Consider the following 25,237-nt stretch of genomic DNA (forward strand, 5'->3'; position numbering starts at 1 on the left):
AAGTAATTATTTTCGTTATTTGAAATTCTACAATTTGTAAAATTCTATCCTTGTACAAATTTTAGCTCTTCAATTTTAATCTGCTAAATTTCAATGAGATATTTCAACGTATTTCGAGCATATGCTAATAGACAGCTTCTCTCCTAGGGGCATAATATTTTTCTTCCTTTGGAAGATTGAAGTCATTTATTTTTCTCACTCCTTTCCTCCGATGCTATAAAAGCTATTTTCAAGAAACTATTTTGAAGATGCCTCTTAGGAAATCTGTATCAAATGAGCTTGGAAAAAATTCTGTTTTCCTTGCGTTTAATCCTAAAGAGTTTCTTTGAACGCTTTATGCATTGTATGATGGTAATGGTAAAAATTTGCATCGGAAATATTCTTCACAATAGTCCTAAACAGTTTAACTTTTTTTCTGAGATGGTAATTTCTTCTTCATTCTTTCTGGAATTTTCAATTTATCACTTAAATGCTTTATTTTTCAAAATGAATAAACGAATACATGTAGTTTTTGCACAATAAGGCTGACTTCTATACATAACAAAAATTGTAAGGTAAATTGTATTGGAAAATTTAAGTGGATAACACAGTCATAAACAAAAATGTTCACAATAAAAACTTAAATTTTATGAACGTGAAAAATGGAGTCATACATTATTTAATTCTTATACATTAATTATCTACAAATAAGAGTAAAATATACTTACAGCATTTTAAATTTAGGAAGAACAGCCGAGAAAACTCCCTTAGGTATACTTTTCAATTTGGGAGCTTGAGTGATGTATCTGAAATTATGGAAATCCTATCAATATATAGAAACAATAACTCATTAATGTGATTAAAATTTTCATATCGAGTTATTATCAACTCTTTTGGTTTGAAACCAGCTTCAAATGAAATTAGTCATACCTATTTTTTAAAATTTTATTAAGTATTAATGCCTACATAAAATTTGCAAAGTAACAAACAACCTTGTGTTCGGCGAAGATTTAGTCAAAAACATCAATCGATTTTAAGGATAAACAGACAGAGGTCTCTCTTCATCAGGAGCAAATAAATCTGCAAAAATGGAAAGCAACGGTCATATTTATAACCTTGAGCAGAAAATGAAAGGGAAGGTATCGCCGTCTATCGGCAAAAATAGTAATGAAAATTGAAAAATTAATTTTATACAATTTTAAAAGTGTTAAGAAGATAAATTAACTAAAGAAGATAAATATTTGCAAATGTGAAAAGCCTCAAGAAAATCCAATTCATTAATGGAAGAAGCTTTTTGGATACCCGAAGTCAAAATTACAATTCAATATTCAACTGTGATTAGTTATAGAAGATTTATTAATTTAACCTTTTCGGACTTCATATATGTGTTCTTTAATTTTTTCGACATACGCTCTCTTTTTGGCAAATGTATTTCAAACCGCACTGACACGATATGCTATAAATTTCACTTGAATTAAAGTCAGAAATGGAATCTTTAAGAAACGAACCATGGATTTTATAGTTAAGCTATAAAATGACTTCCAAATTCAACTTCTGAAGCATCTGTGCAATTTAATAATTAATAGAAGAGTGAAAGGGAAGCACGACAAGGTAATTAATGTTATTTCGAATAGCGAAATGTCTTCTTTGATGGCAAGCTGAAAATTTTTAAAGGCTTTATCAGCGACCACAAGAGAAAATCCTTGGTCAAGGGCAACTGTTACCAAATAACTGAGTTCATTAGAACTCATTTAATGAACTCAATTATTGGAATAAAAGGAAGCAAACTTTGAAACTGAGAAGGAACTTTGAAAGAGCGAAGGTGGAAGCAAACTTTGAGACTGAGAAACAAACTTTGGAAGAACTTTGGAACAAAAAGCATAGTACTAAAAAGAAGCCATTCTTTGCTTAGCTGGGTGACATGACTTAGCATGGGTGGTAAAGAAACAGAAAAGGGTTTACGGTAAACAGTGGTGCTGAAATAAAACTCATTGGGAATTAAAAAAATATGAAGGAAGGGAACGGTATTGTCAGATTCACTTTCAACGATGAACTATATGGCTGAATCAAATGAATTTATAATAGATAAAATCTCCGATAAATCTTATTTAACACCATCAAAAAGGTCGAAAGCGTATATCGAATTTAAGGAAGCGCATATTAAATTCAGAAACCATGTTCGAAAAGGCGAAATTAACAAGTCTTTCCCCTCAATAACTACTTGTAGTTTAAACTTTCACTATAATTTTGACTTTTGGGGTACAAAAGCTATCCAAAGAGCTTATTTCGTTTGTGAATTAGATTTTCTCGAGGCTTTTCACATTGATAACTATTTATCTTCTTAATTAATGACCAAGTTTAATCCAGTCTTTTCTAACGCTTTAAAATTGTATTAACTTATTTTTTTTTCCAATTTCCGTTACTTTCAGATGCTATTGACAAGTGAGAAATGGTCCGGACACCCGGTGGATTACAAAGACTGTCCGGGTATCGTCTGGAATCCGCAAGTGTATAACGCAAGAACTCTCTGGCGCCTCACAAGCGCAGTGTCGGGAGTTTAGTAGAAACTTTTGACTGCCAACAATATATACAGGAGAGTGCTCTTGCGTACTTTTAATAATAAACTAAGAAACCAATTTTTTATTTAATTAGACCATCCATACTCAATCCGCATGTGGTCCAAGAAACTGATACCTGCAGCCTAAAATGAAATTTATTCGCAGATTTCACAAACAAAGATTTGAAATCCACTGCTCTGCAGCAAAATCTTGAATTTCTGAAAAACTTGTTAACATTGACTTTTTTTCACATTTCTTGTACATCATGATTTCTTGTACATGATTTGAAATCTTGAAACGCACGTGCGTGAACTGTTGCAGTTGCTGTACTATGCGGATGCCTGGCAGTTTGGAGTTTAAGTCGGTATTTTAATTTAAAGTGCAGAAACTCAGCATTTTAGTATCCACAATGACAGAAATGTTTCCAAAAAGCAATTGAAGAATTACTGATGAAAATAGATTTTTCTAAGACAAGTGGGAAGAATAATATTTTGTTATGAAAAATGAATCAGTTTCAACAGTTTGTCTGCTTTGCCATAAAAGTGGGATATTGAAAAATGTAACACTGATCTCCATTATCCTCCGAAACACAAATAATTTAGAAACACTACTTTCAATGTGCCTTTAATGAGAAGGGAAGCAGCAACTTTCCAAATAAAGCTTTGCAGCCACAAGAAAATAGAATGGTGATGATTTCACATTGTGCAGCTGTCACAAAGCATCATATAAAATTTGTTATATACCAAACAAACATGTGAAAACATTTACTGCCTCATGAATTGGGAAAGACTGTTCATAACTATTATTTGTTTAGTAATAAAAAACAAATAATTTAACAATTTAAATATGCGAAAGTCTAAGATTTTATCTGCATTAGGTGCATGAAAATATTCCAAAATTCATTTCTTAATACATTATAAATTTTTATTTTAGCTTTGATTCTAAAACAAACAAGCTTCGTCAGAAAGTTTAGGGAAGAGAATCTACTTTACGCAGAGTTTTAAAAATTTCTTTCTATGAAGAACAAAACTAGAGAAAAAGATTATCTTGTTGTTATTATTGCTATAATTTCTGGAGAAGAATTTTATTGGTACAAAGCAATTAATTTTCGTGCTCAAAACTGGATGTTGATCGATGCCGGAATCTGAATTTAGATTTATTTACTTATCTAAACAAATATATAATTTAGATAAGCTCCTACTATTTTTCTGTACCATTTATTTAGAACACATGGCTAGCGCTCTCTGGAAACTATAAACTATGATAAAAATTGTAGTAAGTATAGCTAATTTCTTCCATTCGCGAGGAAAACTAAAATTTTAACACCTGATTGGAAGAAAATAACAGTAGCTATAGCAAGGTTGATCTGAACATCTTGGCGATTTTAAACGAAGGAAAATTCTGGATTTTTTTCGCTTAAGATCAGATATTATTCTATTTCAATATGCAAAGTATATAGAAAGCTTAAAGATGATGGTCGATGGCGTTTTTTCCACAGAAACATATAAATGGTTCCTATGATGTCGCACTGAAAGGTACTGCTGTATGAAACTTATTGTAAACGTACAGAAAGAATCAAAATAAAAGTACTAATGTATAAGAAAACGCACGTTTTGATCATGCTTGAAAAAGACCCTTTAAAAGCACAGGATGATGTATATTTAAATGGTCTTTTAAGGGGACTCCATACACCTTAAACTCCTTATGATATTCGAATATGTGACTCTTGCAAGAATTGGAATATTTTATTTATTTTAAAAGAAACTATTTCCAACTTTTTACAGCTGACTACATAATATAGCTGCTTTAGGAACTAGTAACCAGAAAGTTTGCGTTGCCACAAATAGTTTTGTAATTTAATCCGCTTTGTGACAAAAGTTTTCGTCATGTTTCCACCTTACGTGCATGATATTTTAAAAATGGCTAATAGTACATACTTGAATTTGATGGAATTCTTTATCTGGGCACTATTTTCTAACTGAACCAAAAATCTGCTGAATATTTTAATATAAAAAATTTTATGCACGAAAACATTACAGACTTTTTTAATAAAATACATTTTATAAACTCAACTCCAAATAAAATAAAAATTTAACATGGAATTCTTAGAATGTTTGGTTCACAGTAGTTTCGAAATGTTATAAAAGCTATATATTAAATATGGAATTAAGTTATGTAACAGAATGTTTGAAACTGTAGGCGCAAGGTGGAAACATGACGAAAACTTTTGTCACAAAGCGGATTAAATTATAAAAATATTTGTGGCAACATAAACTTTCTGATTACTATTTCAGAAAGCAGCAATATTATGTAGTCAGCTACAACTACAAGTTGTAGGTAATTGCTTTTAAAATAAATAATTTATCCCAATACTTGCAACAGTCACATATTCGAAGATTTTATGGGTTTTAATGTGTATGAGTTCCTTTAATTCGGGTGTAGGATGTGCAAAATTGGAGCGAGTTTTATGGAAGTATACACAAACATTTCACATATACTTAGTTTCTCTTTCCAAGTACTTGTTTTCGAAGAGAAAATAAATATTTACTCCGAGGAAATGCAGAAGTGGATAATAATTTTTTAACTTTAACAAAATCAAAGCGTGCGAGGAGAACTAGAGCGACTTTTGTGCAGGTACAAATAAATTTCACATATATTCAGATTCTACTTACAAGCACTTATTTTTGGAGAGAAAATAAATGTTTATTAACAGGAAATACAAAAGTGACTAGTAATTTTCTAACTTTAATAAAATCTAAACGGGATGTTATTCACATATTCTCAGAAAACTAAAAGGTAACTTAAAATTATTTAGCTGCCTTATCTAATGAATTTATTTAAATTTAAGAACAGATTTCTAGATTAAAAAATATTAACAATAGTGTGTTGCTTAAAGAAAATTCATGGAATGTAGAAAAACAGCCATTAGTAAACTAAATGAATTTGGATATGATTACAAAACGTTGTTTGACTCAATCATACAACTTAAAATTGATAAAAATTTGGAGGTTATTTATAAAGAAAACCGAAGAATAGGAGTTTATCGAATTTTGGAAGTTAGTGCCTAAAAATTACTAACTTAAAAATTACTAACTAAACGTTACTGCACAAAAGTGTGCACAATGGCTGCTGATATTATTTGCATCGATTTTGAATCTTTTTACTCTAAAATTAAATATTCGTATATAAAATCCGTCCAGGGATTCCCACCTTGATGAAGTATTAAGAGTTGCCATACCAAATAGGACATGATGTGTCAAAAATAGCAAACTACATTAATCGTTGAAAAAATTTGACATTTTAAGCTTTAAATTTTAGCCTAGAAGGTCTATTAGTCTCAAAACGGTATTTTGCTTCAAATAACTTTAAAATATGTGTCCACATCACTTTCGCACTGTATTAGAGAAACTAAATAATGAATAATCTCCATGAATGTACTATGTATATTTATCGCACTGTATAAGTACAACGGTACCTAGATTCATCAAATTTTGAATAACGTAATTCTTCCCGAGTATGGGCAAATGGAAGCCCGAATTCAGAATTTCGAATTTGTTTTATATTCTGTTTCATATTTTGTAAAACTTCAACGAATGTTTGATTAAAGAAAAGTTCTGAAAGGTTTCAGATTTTATATTACGCCAAAAGAGGCCCTTCTTTTTACCGTTTTGTGCGTTACCTTTATTTATTAAATATCATGTTCTTTGCACGTAAGCCATAAAATTCAATTCAACAGCACTATCACAAAATAACTTAAAAAGATCATATCTTTAGCATTTCCGATACACAGTCTGTCACGCTGAAGATAATTTTTTTCCGTACAATGTTGCCATTGCTGGCTTTGAAATCGTTGAGTTTCTTAATCAGAAACTCATAAGTACTTTACAAAATATGAAATAGATGATAAAAAATTCAAAATTCCAAATTTGGGCTTCCAGATGCCCATATTCGGATGAAGACTTAAGTTATTTAAAATTTGATGGCTCCGGGTACCGTTGTTTTATCACAATGCGAGAAACATACATACATTTATGCAGATTCTTCATTATTTAATTTCTTTAGATATAATACAGGGCTCTAATATTTGGTAGCAATAATTCGAAACGTAAAACGCCGTTTATAGCTAACAATTTCAAAGCAAGCAATGGCAACACTGTAGGGAATAAAACATTTTTAATTCCAGCACGCAATGCTGTCTATCGGAAATTCTAGAGATATGCTGTTTTTAATTATTTTTAAATATTTTAACCCAAATATTCTCGAAACGTATATGTGTCTGAAAGTGAAAAAAACGCCTGTCTGGGTGTAATATAAAATCTGAAAGCTTTTTTTATTTTTATATTTTTAAGCTATGAGATACTTTATAGTATATTGTGACACCCGTAACATAGCAAGTATATGTATATACCTCAAAATAAAAATAATGAGTACATGAAAATCATACACTCTAGAATTCATGTATTATAAAATCTTTTTTTTTTTTATAAAATGGGAAATTTTATTTTATTATTAAGCAAGGAATGTCTAATGAAAATACTTTTCCTTCTTAAATAAAGGGTAAATAAGGATGCAAACTTAATCGCTCAATTTTATAAAACTAATAAGCATTTTAACAGGAATTAAAAAGCTGGCTTATTTAAAAATTAAAATCTTAATTAAATTCTCAGTTACCGAGTTATTATTTTATTTTATTCTAGAATAAGCAAGCCAATAAGCTCGTTTTCGCAGATAAGTAAGACCAACGCATTTTTACTTGCTTAAGTCTTTTTCTTTTAAGCTTTCGCATCTTTTATTGATTTCAATGACCCAAGCTTTAAGTCTGGATTTAATAAAATTGTTTTTTAAATGAAATGGAAACGTTATTCTTGTTCCAGAATTAAAAGAATACAATTTTGTTTTCATGAGCAAACCGAACTTGAAAGACACTTTAAACAACTGGGTGAGCCGAAACATGACCTTTTTTACTATTATTTTTGAAATGTTTATAAAGCCTGCTAGTCTAAATGACGTGTATAAACTCTGCATTATTCAGGTACAGACAGAAATCTTTGAAGGTCTGTTTTAAAAGGATAACAGAACATCTAAAAATCTTGTATAAAGAGATTAAAAAAGATATTTGCTTAAAGAATGCAGTTCTTCATGAAATAATAAATTTTTGCTAATGAGTGTTAGTGCAGACATCACATAAAATGTCTTATAGACAACTTAGACCTTAAAAGGGTAATTTTGTTATTGCCATCTATAATTCTATCTGCTTTGTATTTAATTGCTGATGTATTATTATTCGAAAACATGTTTACCGAAATGCTATATCTACTTTAGCCTCGTATTCTTAGAAAGTATGCGAAACTAAGTAATTAATGTAAATGGTATAATGTGGTAGTCGATATCGTGTTTCAAAAATTACTCTTATTTTACGGTTAATAAATATATTAAAGATAAACAAGCTCAAAGCGTATGCATCTGCAATGGTATAATACCTGAGGGAACGAGACATTTCGTCGAAGACTGCGTATTATTGCGACATATTAGAGTAAAACATAGTAACATAAATGAATGCTATTGCCGCAGGAAACAGTTGAGACTCACAAAGGATTTCATGAACTTTATAAATAGCAATAGAACAATATTGGGAATTTTGATTGGATGCTTTTAACTGTATTTGTGTTTTAATCTGTTTGGGTGTGTTGTGTTAACCATGAAGTCGATTATTATTGGCCAGAAGGGTCGCAGCAAACTCGTATATTACATTACATTACCTGAGGAAAAGAATAATGGTATTATATTTCTTAAATTCAATCTGTTTGTTATAAATTGCATATCTTATGTACTAGAAATTTACCTTCGGGGTATCGAATATTAGTAATTTGATATTTTAGCTAAAGATGCTATTAATTTATCCATTGAGATAGATATTAGTAATCCAAAGTAATAATAGAAATGCTTTTGTTATAACAAATTTTACATAAGGAAAATGAAGAATGCAGTTTATTTCGTAATTTAGCGGCATTAAAAGAATACACTGTGTTTTGAATCTTTTGTTTTTTAAAATTTTCATAACCTATAAGCATTTGTCTGTTCACGGTAAGTATACAAACTGCCTGTTTTGTTTCTGTCTGTAATACAGTAATCTGTGTGATTTTTCGAAAAATGTACCTTAGGTTATGGACCATTTAATTTTACTTTGTGTCAGTTTAATGGCCCTATATTACGAAAGATAGATGGGACTTGACCAGTTGAGCTTATGTATTATTAAGAAATCTAAACTGACGTTCTCTGTTTTGGTTTGCTTTATTAATGCGTGCAATGCTTAATTAACTGTTCCTTTTGTTTATTTACTATTTTATTTTTAACTTTCTCTTTTAAGCTCAGTGTTGTACATTTGTGGTGCGCGAAGAGTTTTCTGGTATTCAGAAAGAAAGAATACCTGTAAAGAGTAGCATATCCGACTTTCATTTATTTAATGCTGCCGAAGAATACCAAAAATCAATATGTCATATCCATTCAAATACATGACGCTTTGTTTCACATTTAAATTGTATGGGAACCGTATTCGTCCTACGTATGAAGTCTAATATTTTCAAGTTTTTGCCGTTTCCTTTAAAATGGGTTCAACAAATAAATATTTTCAAGTTCAAATAAATGAGGCTGATGTATAAGCAAAAGCATATTCTGTTCTTGCTTGGAAAAGCTCTTTTAAAAATGCAGGATCATGTTATATTTAAATGACTTTTTTATTTCAGATAATGTAGTAGGATGTACAAAGCGTGCTCTAGATTCTCAGTTATTAGCAAAACTTGGAAGAATAGAACTGACATAATGACTAATTCTGAGTAACGTGAGATAATGACTAATTCTGAGTAATGTAAAGACTGGAGAAGGAAGGTGATAGTCCACTTTATCTATCCTGAGAGGTTCGACAGGAATGACATAGAATCTGTCGGAAAGAACTGTTTAAAGATGCTCGTATATCTTAAGATTTTCGAATATTTACTGTTGCAAGAATTGGGATAACGTATTTATTTTAGAAGCAATTACTTCCAATTTTTACAGCTGACTACATAATATAGCTTCTTTGGGAACTAGTCACCAGAAAATTCGAAGTTGCATCCGAGAGAGGAAGGAAAATTCAGGTTATTAGGAAGCATCTGGTGGATTTTCAGTGATCTGGAGGTCTATGGCGACGCGAAAAAGATTCAAGGTTGACCTGAACGTAAGATTAAAGACAACAATTTCATTCCAAATATGCAGCTTATTGACAATGATCCTTCCATTTCAATATGCGACACTGCTCGACATCTCATCCATTATGGCAAACATTTATGCCGCAAGAGTTTCATAATGACACAGGAAGACTCTGCATCGGCCCGCATGACCAAGTAAACTCATAAGTGGTTGAATATTAATGTTTTAATCATGGTATCCCCGGTATGTGGTTTCTGAAATTCAGCTGAGAGCAATGCCTTTGAATATTATGCATGAGGATAGGCTGAAGGGATCACTAATAAGAGAGCGTATAACAATATGAGTGAGCTAAGGAATAAAATCTGCAGATAATCTAAGATTTATCTCCTGAGGTAATGAAATGGACCAGGTCTAATTTAGGAGATCATTCGAGACTGTGATGTTTGCTGGAGATATCCTCACTGAACATTCCATCATAAAGTTTTACTTTCTTTCTGGAATTTTTATTAAACGTTTAAGCTTTGAAATTTTAAAGATGCTTTCCTTCATACATTTTCTGAGCCAGTTCTGTTGGCTCATCCTATATTCTATGATTTGTATAGGATATTTTAATTAGCGAACCTGAAATTAAAATGTATGAAAGATCCAATACATTAGACTTAATAAGTTAAGAGATTTATATTTATTACGTAACAGATGTTGCTGTATAAATATTTGATTTGTATTTTTCTTCTTATTTGAAAAGAAGATAAAATTTTGAATGTAGACATAATAAATTAAATATAAAGTTTCTTTCCTACCTTCTGATTAACTGGTGAAATAAACATCGCGATACAGTTGGCGTTAATTTAGCAAACCAAATATGATAGTGCTCCAAGATTAAGGAATTAATAGTAGTAAAGTATACCGTTTTGAATATAAATCTTTTCTATGCTTTATATAATACGCTGGGTTTTTTATATTAAATAACTAGTTATTTTATATTTTGGATCTGTACCCTAACTTCTCCCTTTCCGTTTGCCTAACAGAATGCAAATTACTTCGAGTGTATTTAAGGTTAAAGTTTTGAGATTGTAAGACAGTGTTCTGCCCTCGTAGCCACGTTACTAGGTTGCTGTTTTAGATAAGCGTTCTTGTCTTCGGTTTTGCATTATAATTGCCGATATTTGAATTCCACGCCGGTTAAATTTTGAGCCAAATTCACATTAGATTCATTGTGTTGCATTCGGCTACTAGTTTATTTGAATTTGAATTTTGCGTTTGACTTATAGTTAAATTACGTTATCTCGACACAAGTCGTTGGCTGAATTGTACCCACGAGGTGTGCCTTTAGTTTTTATTTAATTTTAATAAAGATTCTTTTACACATGTAGAGTCATTAGGATTTTTTTTATGCTTGAGACGTTACAAATGTGTAATTCTCTCGCCGGGACTCGTAACTGGAACTCTCGAATACGCTCTGAGAGTGCTACCGTTAAACCACGAAGGGAGAAAGAAGAAAATAGAAGAAAATGGAAGGAGGAAGAAAATACCTTACCCTGGAAGAAGGGAGAAAATACCTTACACAACCTTCTCAATTTTCAGTTGTTATAGCGATTGTTATTCGCTGCCAGTCTATCTAAAGTTTTGTTAGCAGTTTATAATCTGAATTTAGAAAAAAACTAGTTACAAGCATTTGTTTTTATATTACTTTTAATTTTATTCACTTAAAGCCTCTTTGAATATGCGAAGAAAATTATATGAAAACAGTTTAAACGCTATAAATGGAATAGTTTATAAACGTAAAGTGCTCTATTTTATACAGTGTTTATAGAATTGTGCAAAGGCCGACCTTCTGGCCTGTTCCTTCCCTGCCGATGCTGACGTGCTTTCTTCGTCAACTGCTGCTTGTTTGCCATGCAAAATGTTTTGTGAGACTGAATCGAATCAACTTGCAAGTGAAGCTGATTCGATTCGTATAAGATTACTGTTGTTATGCTTTCTACCGTCTAGTAAGATAGACATGTATTCACTGATACGTTCTTGTTCATCTACCTTGTGATTCCTCATTTAAGTTCAGTGTTCTCGTGTTTTTTTTCTTTGGTTAAAAAATAACTTTCATTACTGCTTATGCTGATCGATTACTAAAACTTCTCGTGGTTCAGTTTTCTCAGAACTTTTATTTTGGACAGATGGACAATGATTTCCTTGTGCCGATGAGTACAGCAGTATTTTCGCAATAATCGTGAAGTCTGTAATACAGTTTTGGTGTGAAATGTTTAAGTACCAGCGTGTTCATTTTTGTTTGTCTGGCTAATACCATGAGTTAAATTTTCATTATTATTTGTTCCAAAATAGCGATGCTGAAAAATAACAAATTACTCACTTATGATATTTTTGGTTCTCGTCATTCTGGGTAAGTTTTTAATTATATGTTTTCTTTCTAGATTTCTCATTTATATGTATCTATGGGTTATTGCGGATACAACGTAATCTTAGAATTAATTGACGATTTAATTATTTAAATTATTTAACATTTTGCACACATTACACACATTTTCTCTACATTTGGGGCCGTTAACATCCACTTTATAGCAAGAATAAGATTTAATTCATAAAATATTCACAATACTTTAATAAATTAAGAACATAAAAGTCCACATCGGAAAAAGGGGCTTTTAAAAATTTAATAAACCAATATATTGATTCGTTTTCTTGCCTACTGAAAACGAATTCCAGATGTTAAGTATAAAGTTCGAGTAGCTGCGTTTATTAAATGTGTAAGGTCGTTATCTTAAATACCCAGTTATATTGATTTCGGTCTTTCGGTGCTGTTATAACTTCTCCTTTCCGAATTCTTCACCGCAAACTAAATAGATAATTCAACCGATGGTTTTTGGACCTCGAGAGAGAGAGAAAGAGTTTCAGGCAAATTCGTGCTACGTGGCAAGTTTCTGCTAGTTCTATCAGAAGATTTTACTTAGATAGTTTTCATAATACTTAGATATATTGCTTGAAACTATTAACACAATTTAATTATTTTCATTACCCGAGCTTTATGACCATTTGAGTGCCAAATGATGTCATAAGGGATTAATCTCGAGCAACATGTATTAGGAAACTTACAGGGTCCTCAACTGGGTGCAGTCTTGCAACAGATTATCTTCTATTTCTTCAAGCTCTCTAGCATCTTCAATATAACTAGAAAAGGAAAAAAGAACGTCATTATGTTTTCAACACGTTTCGCTTATATTTTCATTATTAAAAGCATAGAACAATTATTATTTAACAATCATTTCTACTGGAAACATTTACATAAGACTTATAAACTTTTCAGCATAAAATGAATGAATACGAAAATTATTTTGGTACTACTGTTTTTGACGAATTAAAAAGTGTGAAGTTTTAAGGATATTGAACGATATCATATATGTATTAAACACATAGGATAATTTTGTTCATATACGATATTTTAAATAATACGCTGTGATTTTGGGAACATGCATATTTTTTTCCTTCGTATCAAAAAACTAAGCTGATCAATAATACAGTGGCCAACAAAAGATTATTTTGATTAAAATTTATGAAATGTAATTGCCCTGAACTAGATTTTTCTTCTAAACATAAAGATGATATTCACTTTTCCCTATTGTGTACAGTTTCTTTGAAGCAAGTAATACGAGTGTTAATGAATGTGCAGAATTTCCTATACATTATATTATTAAAATGCAAGAAAAGCTTTAATCGCCCTTAAATTTACAATTATATGTCTTAACATATATATGCCATTCTTTCATACGGTGTCTAATATTTTTGGCTCTTAAAAAGATTTTAAGTGAGATTTTCCATCATATCTTTATTCAGAAGAACTGAAATGCGACATCCAGCAACCGTTTTCTTTCATTTGAGGTGCATCCTTGTTAGCATTCCTTCATCACCTTCATGTTTAAGGAAATGTTTTCTCTGCTCATCACGAACAACGTTAAGTGACTGAGGCAAAAATAGAATTTTCCCTCCCACTTCCCAGATAAGGGTTGTTCAAGAATTTTCATAGTTTGCCAAGCACATCTATCGGTCATTTAGTTATGTCATCACCGAAAACGATACCCATATTTCTCGTAAGAAGTAAATCGATATTATACCCGAGAGAAGAAAAAACAGATAGGTACAAATATCCATGTCCTCTCCAGACCCGAACCCATGCTTATCGCTATAAAAATCTGCGCCAATAACCACCATAATGGCGAGTTGGCAAAATGCGAAACAGAGTAAAAAACATCAAACTTGGTTAAATATGTGAAAGATATCAAGCAGTTCAAAACCGTCAAACGGTTTTTTCCTCTGTAAAAGTATTTTCACTGCTTTGTTAAATTTAAAGAATGAAAGAAACTTCACAGTCACTTGAATGTTAAGATACCTTAGTGTCCTCTGTTGCTTGCATCAGGTTTCTAACTTTATGAACTCTAACTTAAATGGCACAATTTAGAAAAAAAAAGTATCACTAACCATCATACTACAAAATAACAGTGGAGGTTTATTAATGAATTAATTAATTCATTTAAAAACAACGATTATGTTTTTGAATTTCGTACTGGTATGAGAAGAATGGGATATTATTACAGGAAACCAAATAACTTTGTTTAACCATTAGGAAAATATTTTTGCATTCTACGGGTTTTGTGTATTTGGAGTAACTGATGATTGCACTTAATGAAGAATCAAAATACAATCTATTCTCCATTATTACACAGGACAGTTCCAAAGAAACGTTTACTGTCGTCGAAAAATTACGATTAACTATACTGAGACAATCAGCAGCACAGCCTTCAGGCTATAAAGGCAAAGACAGTTTCAGGGCAAAGCACTAATGTACAGATCCCGAGTCAGTTGATCGTTCTCAAGCTTATCTATGAACTCAAGATGCTCCTACCCCACGTACAGTTTTAAGCTACATTGGAGAATATTCCCCAGAACTAAGAATATGAACCTACTAAGAATACGTTCTAGAATGTTCTCCCTCCGTCTATGGCATATCATCAATTTTGTCGCCAAATGGGCAATTTTGCGCCAAATCTAAAAATACTTTTTCTAGTGTTTGCAAAAATGTATAATATCACTGCTAAATGTTTATAAAATCAATTCATGTATCCAAGAATACTGGCGTACGGTTAAAGTATTTAGCGTTTTCTTCTGCTTTCCAAATTTAACCTTCAGTTTTCGTATTAACTTTCAATACTCAGTCTGATACATTTAAAGCTGCTTCGATATCATTGTTTTCATCCAAATCAATTAATATTTTAGCTTTTTTACGAAATTTTATACTAACACAGATTTTTCAGTCGTTCTATTCATCGGGTTTATAAATTATCTGTAATTTTAAATCGGAACAACGATTAAATAATAATCATGATAGTGTTGTTAATTGACCATTTTGTAATCTAGGCAAAACTAAGGGAATATATGTATACGTTCTTTATAAGCCTCATCACTCAGTACATAAGCTTATAAATTTTGTAAGAAACGTATTCGTAATATTCGCTGATGAGACAATGCTGAAATAGCTACAAATGTATCACGTTCTTATTCAATGAAAATTTAGTGCGGCCAATTTAAGAGAACAATTGCTTGACGATGCATAATCATGGCATGTTTACATTTGAGACTATGAACAATCCACTAGCGTAGAATGTTGCTGAAGCGCAAAGTCTTAAATAAAGATGCATATATTATATTCTTTTTTGCTGTCTGTTGAATTTATATTTTTGTTACACATGCTCTAGAAGCAGATTGTGTCTGATATTTCGACCGAATTATGTTTATTAATGTAGTTTTAATTAATCACTTTTAAATCTCTGTCTGTATTTTATAAATTATTAATTTCAACATCTATTATTAAATCTACAGTCTCTTCTAATGACGAATGCTATCAGATTTCCGGATGACAGTTTCCATAAAACGTTCAGGAGTGATCAAGATTGGATCTAAAATAACGGATACAAAGTGTTGCAGTTTGCAATAGCCCACAACCGTTAGAACCGAATGCAAAAATTGAAGCTCACACCCACAATATTTGCAGTCGTGTTTTCTGTCGTTGTGTGATAAGAAGCGCTCGTTAGTGGGAACCAAGCGTGTCGTACGGGAAGCACTGTTGTTTGAGTAATTTGATACAAAACATGGACATATTGTTAGAAAATAGTATTATGAATTATAAATAGCATGGGATCTAAAAATTATAAAAAAAATAACCATTCATTCACTTGAAAAGTGTAAGCATTAGCGTAATGCCAAAAGAAATGCACAGAAAGGCATGGGAATTTAAAATAAAGAATAAATTTAATTCTGAATAATTATTTTTTTACACCAGCAGATGCTGATTCTAATGTACCAGAAGATTTACATGGTGTAGCATGGTTCACAACGCGACAAATGTTCAGTATTACGTCATGAGAATGGCTCTCACACCTGCCACGAAACTCTGTGCAAAGTCAAGAGGCTTCAGTTGTAATTCTTGTTTCATGATGGAGAATAATTTCTCTCAACAGGGTCAATTACATCTGCCGACATATGTATATCTAAAGATCTACTTAGAGTAAAAAATGTAAGAGAACGGTATTTTTCACTGTTAAAAACAATTCAATATTTCTTTGAACATTTCTGTGTACATTCTCTAGTACATGCTTTTCGAATTATCGGATTTTTACTTTTCTGTTATTTTCGATCATCCAGAACATTGTACGATTAACCAAATGGCTTGTAATCTACATGATATGACACAAATATTAACGACTGGGTTGATATGGAAGTATCCAAAAGATAACCATTCTTTCAACGTGCGCTGTAGACAGCGTTGTATCATAGTTGTTCATCATGCCGGGGCGACAAAACTACTTAGCAGAAATTGCTTGAAAATGTGCAAGACAAATGACTAAAACTGCTGCAGTTTCAGAGACAGAAGGTACAATGGATTACAAATGGCACGAATTCGCCATAATAGGCATATAGAATTCCAGAAAGCTCATAATATCGTACTCGTTGACAATAGAATGACTCAGCATTGGACAATATATTACGCTTGCTAATCTCTGCAGATATTTCGAATGGGCGCACCACTTTTGCTTTATTCTGAAGGTTGCGTTGTGATTGTGTCATGCCATATTAACACCTGTTGTTTTGCTTACATGCTTGATAACCCCCAAGCAACTCGCGCCATTTATGATGAGGAATTTCAAATTAGTTTTTCTTGTAAGAAATTTTATGTAAGTTTGAATAAAATTCATGTTATTTCAGATCATATGTCTGGAAAATGACAGTTGTCAATGAGACATTTCTACAGGTCGAATATCACTCACGTGTCTGTTAGAAATTTAGAAGCAAAATGTAATTATTTCATCTTTTCACAGGTCATTAAAATATATTTATTAACTCGAATTAATATCGCGTGCCAAACAATCATTTTCTCCATTATAAACCCTGGATATTTCAATTTTAAACTTAAAATATCCCTGCGATTTCTCAGCTCTATGAATTATAAAGTCTAGTTACAGGAAACTGTATTAACAATAACTTTTAAACTAATTATCCTAGAATACTTGAATAGTTTACGCGTCTGGACATAAGCCTTGTTTACAGTCTGGTCAAGAATCTTTGAAATGTGATAGTTCTACACGCGTGCAGAATTACTTCATTAGCGCTAAATTTATACAGTTAAATCGCATCATCAGTCGTTCTAAAATATAAATTTTCTGGAACAGTAGTAAAAAAATAGCTTTAAAGAAACTGAGAATTATGTTTTTTAGAAAATTAATATGTATGCTAACTAAGCATGGATATGTTAGTTTCCTTGAGCTTTACATTTAAAAGCAATTAAGTCATGCATACGGAGCAGAATTTAAAATAGCCCATATAAACTAACACTTATGTAACAGTAACATCTAATCACTGAAATTTAATTGGCATAATTATGCTCGTGCTTTGAACACTGTGAAATAGCTCTTAAGGAGTTATTGACTAATGAACTGGCATCTCTTTTCTAAAAACCCGTTTACTTTTCCTGAATTAGTATTTTAAAGAAATTTCAACGAAAATTGCATTAGTCATTGTAATTTAACGAAAGTAATTGCATCATAAGTTTGGATTAAGTCATTTCTATTTAAAAGCCAGGTAATTAGGAATTATAATGGTATTTAACAACAAACATCAATTTATTATAAACATCTAGCAGTAGCCAGTTCGTAATAAGAATTAATTGCATTTAATAAATTTTACACTTTAATAAATATTTTGCAAATTATATGGTAAGTGACATATGATATATTTAAATTTAAAATTATACATTTTCCCAATTAAATTTATGATAAATAAAGAAAATACTTTATCATGATGGGCATCAAATTTCATTAAATTTTCTATTTTAAGATGTGAGTTGAATCTACTTAGAAACGGTAATTTAATTTTATTCTAGCTTATTCGATTATTCTGTGTTCCTCAGAGAAGGAAATTTTCTAAATAAAATCAAGAAAAGTCTGATATTTGAGAAGCACTGCATTGGCGTTTTACCCAAAGCGTTATTTTAACCTAATTGTGTGGAACTTTTGCGAACATAAGTCTTTTAGCATCGAGAGTTACTAAGCTTAACAGTTGTAAATCAAACGCAGTTTTTTACATTTGTTAAAAGAAATCCTTTAGGGCTTTTACTACTTTAAAAATAGACGAAGGCAAAAATTACAAGTATGTCTTTATTTCAACTTTAAGCGTTTTAATATTCCCATTTGGATATTTTTACCGAACTGCCGAAATACTGCAGTTTTGTATACGAAAGCATGCAAAATGCATCGCTGTTTTGTAATCAGAAATTAGATTATTTGACCAAAATATTATAGAATTTTTTAAACAGAACTAAAGTCGTCAAAATAGATTATAAAACCTTGCAAATAACAGAGAAATAAATGTCGCCAAGTAAAGGATTAAGTCATGAAAAAAGCTTGGTTTCGATTTTAACAAAATCATTTAAAATTAAAGAAAAAAAGACACACTTAAGTTGGTGTTTAATACAGAATTTGAATTACTCTATCGAATTTGAGGGCGATGAGATAGAGGCCTCTCTTCTTCGGGAGGAAAAAGAAAATCTGCAGAATATTTTTTGCGGGCGGAGGAATCTGTGAAAACATGTATTAAAGTTGCGTTTTCTGCTTAAAGCATAATTTTAGAATTTTCTATTTGATTACGATGAGAGCACAATGATTTCCGCCTAAGGAAAGGATGACACATGGCGGACGTTTTAAGGGAAACTGGTTCGTATTCATTACAAAAACGCCTGTGCAGCTAGCCCTTTTATCAACAATGAATCATCATGTAGGGTGATAGAATAACCCTAAGTATTAAACCTAAATCACATTATGCTTCGGCTACGCGGGACTTGACGTTGAAAAGGTCACTTCTCAGAACCCGCCCAATAGCAGGGAACCCACGTAGCTAGGTTTCCATTTTCACTTACTACAAAGACTTGAACGCCAAACACTAATCAATTATCGCTCAGATTGGGATCACGTGATGGTTCAGAAGCAGAACTTTCGTCTGATTGGTTGTATCTACCTGAAACAGAGGACCAGCCCAGACATTTTCAGTGAGGTTTGAAAAACTCCCCCGTAGCCGCAACATCGTTTCCCTAGCCATGTGGGACTTCGTTTCAGGCGGGGCTCTTTTTTCCTAGGAATCCTCCCGTTTAAGCCAGTGCTACCAGAATCTCGTTTCTCAGAAAAGTCCCGTTTAGCAGGGACTGTAGCCAAGTGTGATAACATATGTGAGAAATTTTAATGCCTATAGCCCCAGTATGGCACTGAACTATGTAGTATCATTATGATACAATTACACGCCGAACAAGTACTAATTTAGAAATCAAACAACAAAAATCAGCGTTACATTTTCAAAGGACTAGTTTGGATGGTTTTACCGAACTATCATCCTCAGCTCAAAAGCGCTAATGAACGAGATATAGTGATTAGATGAGAAAATATAAGAAAGAACGGGTTTTGAGTTTCATACTTAAGGACCCCATTCCAGATTTGAATTCCTGTGGTATTTACAGGATTCCTTGCCAGTGTGGTTTAATTTACATTGGTCAAACTAAGAGAGCCTTAAAATTTCGCGTTAACCTTTTCAGGCCTGGGCTTTGGTAGCAATAAAAGCTAGCAAAGGACGGGGAATCTCGAACCGAATGCTTTCCCCCCTTTAAAAAATCACCTCCTATCTGAAACAAAGATTCTTGTGTGTAGTTTAATGGATTCTTAGAGGGATGCATCTGTGTCGCAAAAGAAAGACCTTTGAAAGAGATAAGTGGATAAAACCCTAGGGACGTCAAATTTGACATTTCACCCCACATTTCAGCCTGGAAAATGGGGAAAAAAGACATGGCCACTAAAGTCGACAACTCCGCCTTTTCAAAGAGAGGACTCTTTGGCGCCACTATAATGGCCATCCCGTCTTCAAAAGGTTAAGGAACATCAGGCATATGTTAGAAAAAAGGAAACACAAAAGTGCTCTGTTGTCCAGCATTGTTTGTCCGAAAATCACATTTTCAACTTTTCTGCAGCCAAAATTATTCATAAAACATTTTTCATTGGTGAACTGGATTTTCTAGAGGCATTTCACATTCCAAAAAGTTTTTCTGTTCTAGTTAACGAACCTAATTCTAATCCATGTTTGCCTTCAGCCTTTAAAGAAATTATGTTTTAGTTCTGGTTTCATCAACAGATGGCGCCAGTACCTTTACCCTTGTCCGTTCTTTCTTATCTTTTTTCATCTAATCACTATATCTTATCTCGTTCATTTCCACTTTTACAGCTGAGGAGGCTGAAAACCATCGAAACTAGTCCTGTGAAAATTTGAAAATATAACCCTGATTTTGTTATTTGACTTCTAAATTATGTAGTTTCATCTCTATAAAATAAACTCCCGATGCGTTCCTTGGGGATCCTAGAGAAGGTTCAACTCAAATTAAATCTACTCTTCGGCCCCACAAGGACCACATGACTTCTCACGCGAATCACCACACGAATCTCAGTTGCGGGATCCAGACGTAACCCGAATAGTCTATGAAAGCCGCCCGGCTGTTCGTATCCTACTGTCACCTGTTCACCTGTGCAGCTAGCACGTTTGCAGGGATTCGAAACCTGGACCGAACTTCCAGCGTTCAGCGACTTTATAGCTCGGCCGCTGATGGTCCTTAGTTTTACCTTGGCATGATCTCTTCAGAGAAGGGTGCCCTCTAAGAGCTGAGATTAAAGGTTCAGTATCGGTCAAATAATTGCGAGAAACGTTATGAATAATTCATAAATTAACTTTTGCATTTAAGACATTATGAATAGTTCAAGAAAAGATTCCGCTTCTTGCTTTTTCATGATTAATACGCTGTGAAAGTAGGTATTTATATGTTTCTGGTTATATTTATGTTAAATTAGTTAAATTGCATTGCTATTTTGAAAGCCATTTTTTCCTCATTGTTTAATGTTATCTTGTGTGACTCGGTTAATGTTATCAAAACAGCTGTAAACAAACCTGATTCCATTAGCTAACGGCGCCTGTTGTAGTCAAAACCAAAGTATGGTCTATCCGTTGCATTGTCGAGTCCTGGAGGAAATACTGCATGCGAAAGCATTTTAATAGACACCAGAATAATAGGTTTAGCTAGAGGAAAGGAATCGCAGTAGACAGCGTTTAAGATATCCGACCTCGTTTTCGGGTACCATTTTTTAAAAAATTGTTTTTATTTTAACTATAAAAGTATTCATTTGAAGATAAGCATATTAATGAGTGAAAACAGCTTAAAACGTAATGCTAAGTAGTTTTAATTTTGAAAAATAAAGAAAAAAAAAAGGATAATTTTTGCTTAAATTTTGCTTTTACGGCAACAACCATGGTGAATAATGTATACATAAATATGCAGTTTTCTTAATTTGTATTTATGTTTACACTTGCTTTTATTACAATGAAACAAAAGAATTAAGAAATATTTATATGTTCTTGAGATATGTCAATATATATATAAAATTTACTACATATTTTCCTATTATTGCATCCAAAATCTAAAAATAAAAAGTAACAATTCAACTTCTAATTAATATTTCTAAAATCTTCCGCTTCAAAGCATGCATTGGATTATATGAAACATGCCCAGAAAGTATCATTTAGTTTTATCCATAAAACATTTTGAGTTATGGCTGTACCCATTGGCAATATTTACAGAAAAAAACATTTTTCAGGAAACAAGTTTAAAGTTTTCATAAAACAATTTCTTAGTGAAATAAGCATCCCTGATAATTAAGATCCCCTGCTTTGTAATTAACACCTTTTTTTTTTCACACACATTACGCTTTTTCTTTCGAACAAAGCGCAATTTTTTCTTTGGTTTTTTGTAAAACTTGCGGAATGCCGCCAGGAGTCATGATTTTGCACTTTATCAAGTTTTCGAATTCCCTGCTCAGTTTAAAATTCCGGACACATACCTAACCTTGAAAATGCTTCAAGCAAACCTATAAATACATCATTAAATAACATTAAATAACACAGCACTTACATTTGCTCCAACCATTAATGTTCGCGAGTTTATGAATATTTCTTTCGGAACAATTTGCAATAAAAATGCCATTAAAACGTTCCTTGATATTTTGAGTTTTGCCATGTATGCACTTTTTTAATAACTCTTGTTTATGTAGTCAACTCCATATATGTAGGTTTAATTAAATTCAAAATATATGTTGGTATATCAGCGGTTTTTGGCTGATATTTTTCTTTCCTGCAATCGCACATTGATAGTTGCACCAACTCGTTGATTGAGGAGGGCGTTGGCTTCGAAGAGCTACAATGGAACAAGCAGCTCGTACAGCCTACTGCACTTCAATTAAGTTTCCAACATTACTTCTAATTGCAAACCCTAATCTTGCAGTTTATCAATAAAAGAATCAGTCTGTTTAACTTTTCCTTTCAAGCCAGGAGTGGAGTTTTTTTTTTAACTCGTAGTCTACTACCAACCCTTGTACATGCCCAATGCATTCCAGTTTCTTGACCGAATCTTTACCATATACATCTTTCATAATAAAACCCCTTAGAATCCCCATCCTTATGATACTTCGTGTACTTCAGCTTTCGTAATTTAATAGATCATTCAAAAAGCGGATAAGCACCAACTGCCTCCATACCCGAAGCTGCTTCTTTATAATTTGCAGAACAATTATATTACCCTACACATATAATGAACTATATGTCGTGCTGAAGATTGCATTCCATTTTGTTTATTTTGTTGCAAATGATGCAAAAATGTGACATTGTCTTCAAATCAAGCAGTTTGTTAACGCTAATCGACAAAACAGTAATACATCCATTCATGGTCGAATAACCTCTGCGCCAAACTAAATACGAAATTAAGGGGGAAAACTACCGCCAGATTCTTAAAATGTATTACAAAATATCTTAGTACGAAGGTTTATAATTTACAAAATCTTGATGATAAATAAAGTTTCTAAATAGGTATGTCTATTTAAACGCTCACTTCCGGCTCAGAATATTGGAACTTCCGGTTTATTCCGTTACAGAAAAATGCTTATAACTTCAGTTCTAATTAACCTATCAACAAGCAAAAACTTGTATTTGATAGCTAAAGATGTATTCTTTAAGGTAATGTAATAAAGTAAAAATCAAAATTTTGACCGAAAATCGTCTTTTGTACGAGGTCGGATACATTAATGCGATCACGATTTTCTATAATTATTTTAATAACATTAAATGATGAGAAATTTGGTCCATAGAGCCCAGGGAAAAAGGTTAAGCGATGAAAAAATTTTTTCAACATATCAACGGAATTTAAGTAATTTTATATAAGTACAGCTAGAAACATATAAAGGCTTATTTTCACAACATTTTAATTACGAAGAATGTAATTAATAGTAAATTGTTGGCAATCGTTATTCAAAAGTTCATTTACGAATTGTTCATATAAATACGGATGTTTTTTCTATCTTTTTATTTTTGCACGGTATTTTACGGATTCTGTCCCCCCGCTTTTATTACTCGAAAGTTGTTACCGACTTAGCATTTGTAGGAAAATCCCCCATTTAAACATATTGTTACGAAATGTCCAGGCGCGGTAAGATAGCTTCCCCAAAAAGTAGTTTTAGGGTTGCCATGATATAAAAAAAGGACGGCTGGGTTGCCATATTTGGCGAGAAATCGCCCATTTGGCGACAAAATCGGCGATGTGCCATGGACGGATGGAGAACCTTCTGAAATGAAGTCTTACCGGTTTACCCCAGAATGTTCTCGAACACAAGCCAAAAACTATATAAACCCTCCTGGTACACGGAGAGTCAGTGAGTGTTCCTCGTCGAGTGCGAGATTGTGTGTGCCTCGTCTAGCGAGCTGAGAGTCAGTCATTGAGCGAGTATCTGGAAGTGTAGCGCCGATTTGGTCGTCGAGTGCATCGAAGAGCCTCTTAGTGTATCGCGGTTAGTGCATCGTCGAGGTGTTAAGCATCGTCGAGGTTAATTAGCTGTTAAGCTCCGGGAAACGACTGAACCGAAGAGTCTGGAACTGTGCTCTCTGTGTCATCGGGTGCATCGCGAGTTGTAGCGTGGAGAGTCTCGAGAGTACGTGGAGTTCCGAGAACGACCGAGCAGAATCGGGAGCTGTACTCTGGTGCTTTGCAGTCAAGCTGTCTCCACCGTTATTGCATGACAGTGTGAAGGCTGTGTCGCTGATTTTTCTAGCGTGTTTATAGTAGATCTTCGACGACTGTAAAAGTGTTTTGGAGCTGTCCTGATTAATATTGACAAATAAAGTGTGTTTCGATACTTCATCAAGTGTCGTCGTTATTCACTCCAAATCCATACGAACCCCGTACGAACGTGAAGAAAGAAAATAACGTAACAACTGGTGCCAGAAAAAAAAAATGCAACAATATTCTTTTTCAAAACGTTTATCGTACGATGCCCATGGGTTTGTTTTGGGAGACAATAAGTATATATCTTCTGCCATTAAAGCTGCAACTTGAATTTTCCATAAGTATCCAACCAAGTGTTAAATTCCTTACAAAGTATGTAAGTTGAAGACTTTGTTTTTAGTTCTTCATCTTCTTTCCTTTGAACATTTACTGAAAGGATTAAATGCTTTAAACATTTCATAATCGTGGTTCCGAAACATGTTCAACAACATCAAGAAGGCCAGTTTTCCTTGCTCATTCATTCGCCTTTATATGCACATCAACGATGCTATAGAAAACTCATTCACATGTTCGATTCATAACTCATTTCACATGTTCGATTATGCGATTATGTTCTTAAATGGCTTTAATAATCCTTTAATCACCTGGCTGTGGTATTTGCTGGCATATATAAGTTTGAGTATGTTTCAGAGTGACGTTCTTTTATGCACTGCGCAGTTGTTAATAATAATAATAGGAAACCTTATATTCTTTAGTTCGTTATCCCATTTCAAAAGCCACTCGTTAAAAATTACTGATATACTTTCAGTTTTACTTATAATTCAGG

General features: G+C 32.6%; 1 protein-coding gene across 1 annotated transcript in view; it reads right to left on the reverse strand.

Annotated features, from left to right (window-relative positions):
• The window catches only part of LOC118186681 (lutropin-choriogonadotropic hormone receptor-like), a 249,337-nt gene that overhangs the window by 203,829 nt on the left and 20,271 nt on the right, over positions 1-25,237 (reverse strand). The window contains exons 3-4 of the mRNA XM_035356806.2: positions 12,828-12,902; positions 708-785 (exon numbers count right to left, since the gene is read on the reverse strand). Coding sequence (XP_035212697.2) covers positions 708-785; positions 12,828-12,902 — 153 coding nt within the window. The remainder of the gene's footprint in view (positions 1-707; positions 786-12,827; positions 12,903-25,237) is intronic.

This window comes from Stegodyphus dumicola, chromosome 7 (assembly GCF_044657685.1).
Source record: "Stegodyphus dumicola isolate Sdum_Otavi_A_Nest chromosome 7, ASM4465768v1".
In the NCBI taxonomy this organism is placed as follows: domain Eukaryota; kingdom Metazoa; phylum Arthropoda; class Arachnida; order Araneae; family Eresidae; genus Stegodyphus; species Stegodyphus dumicola.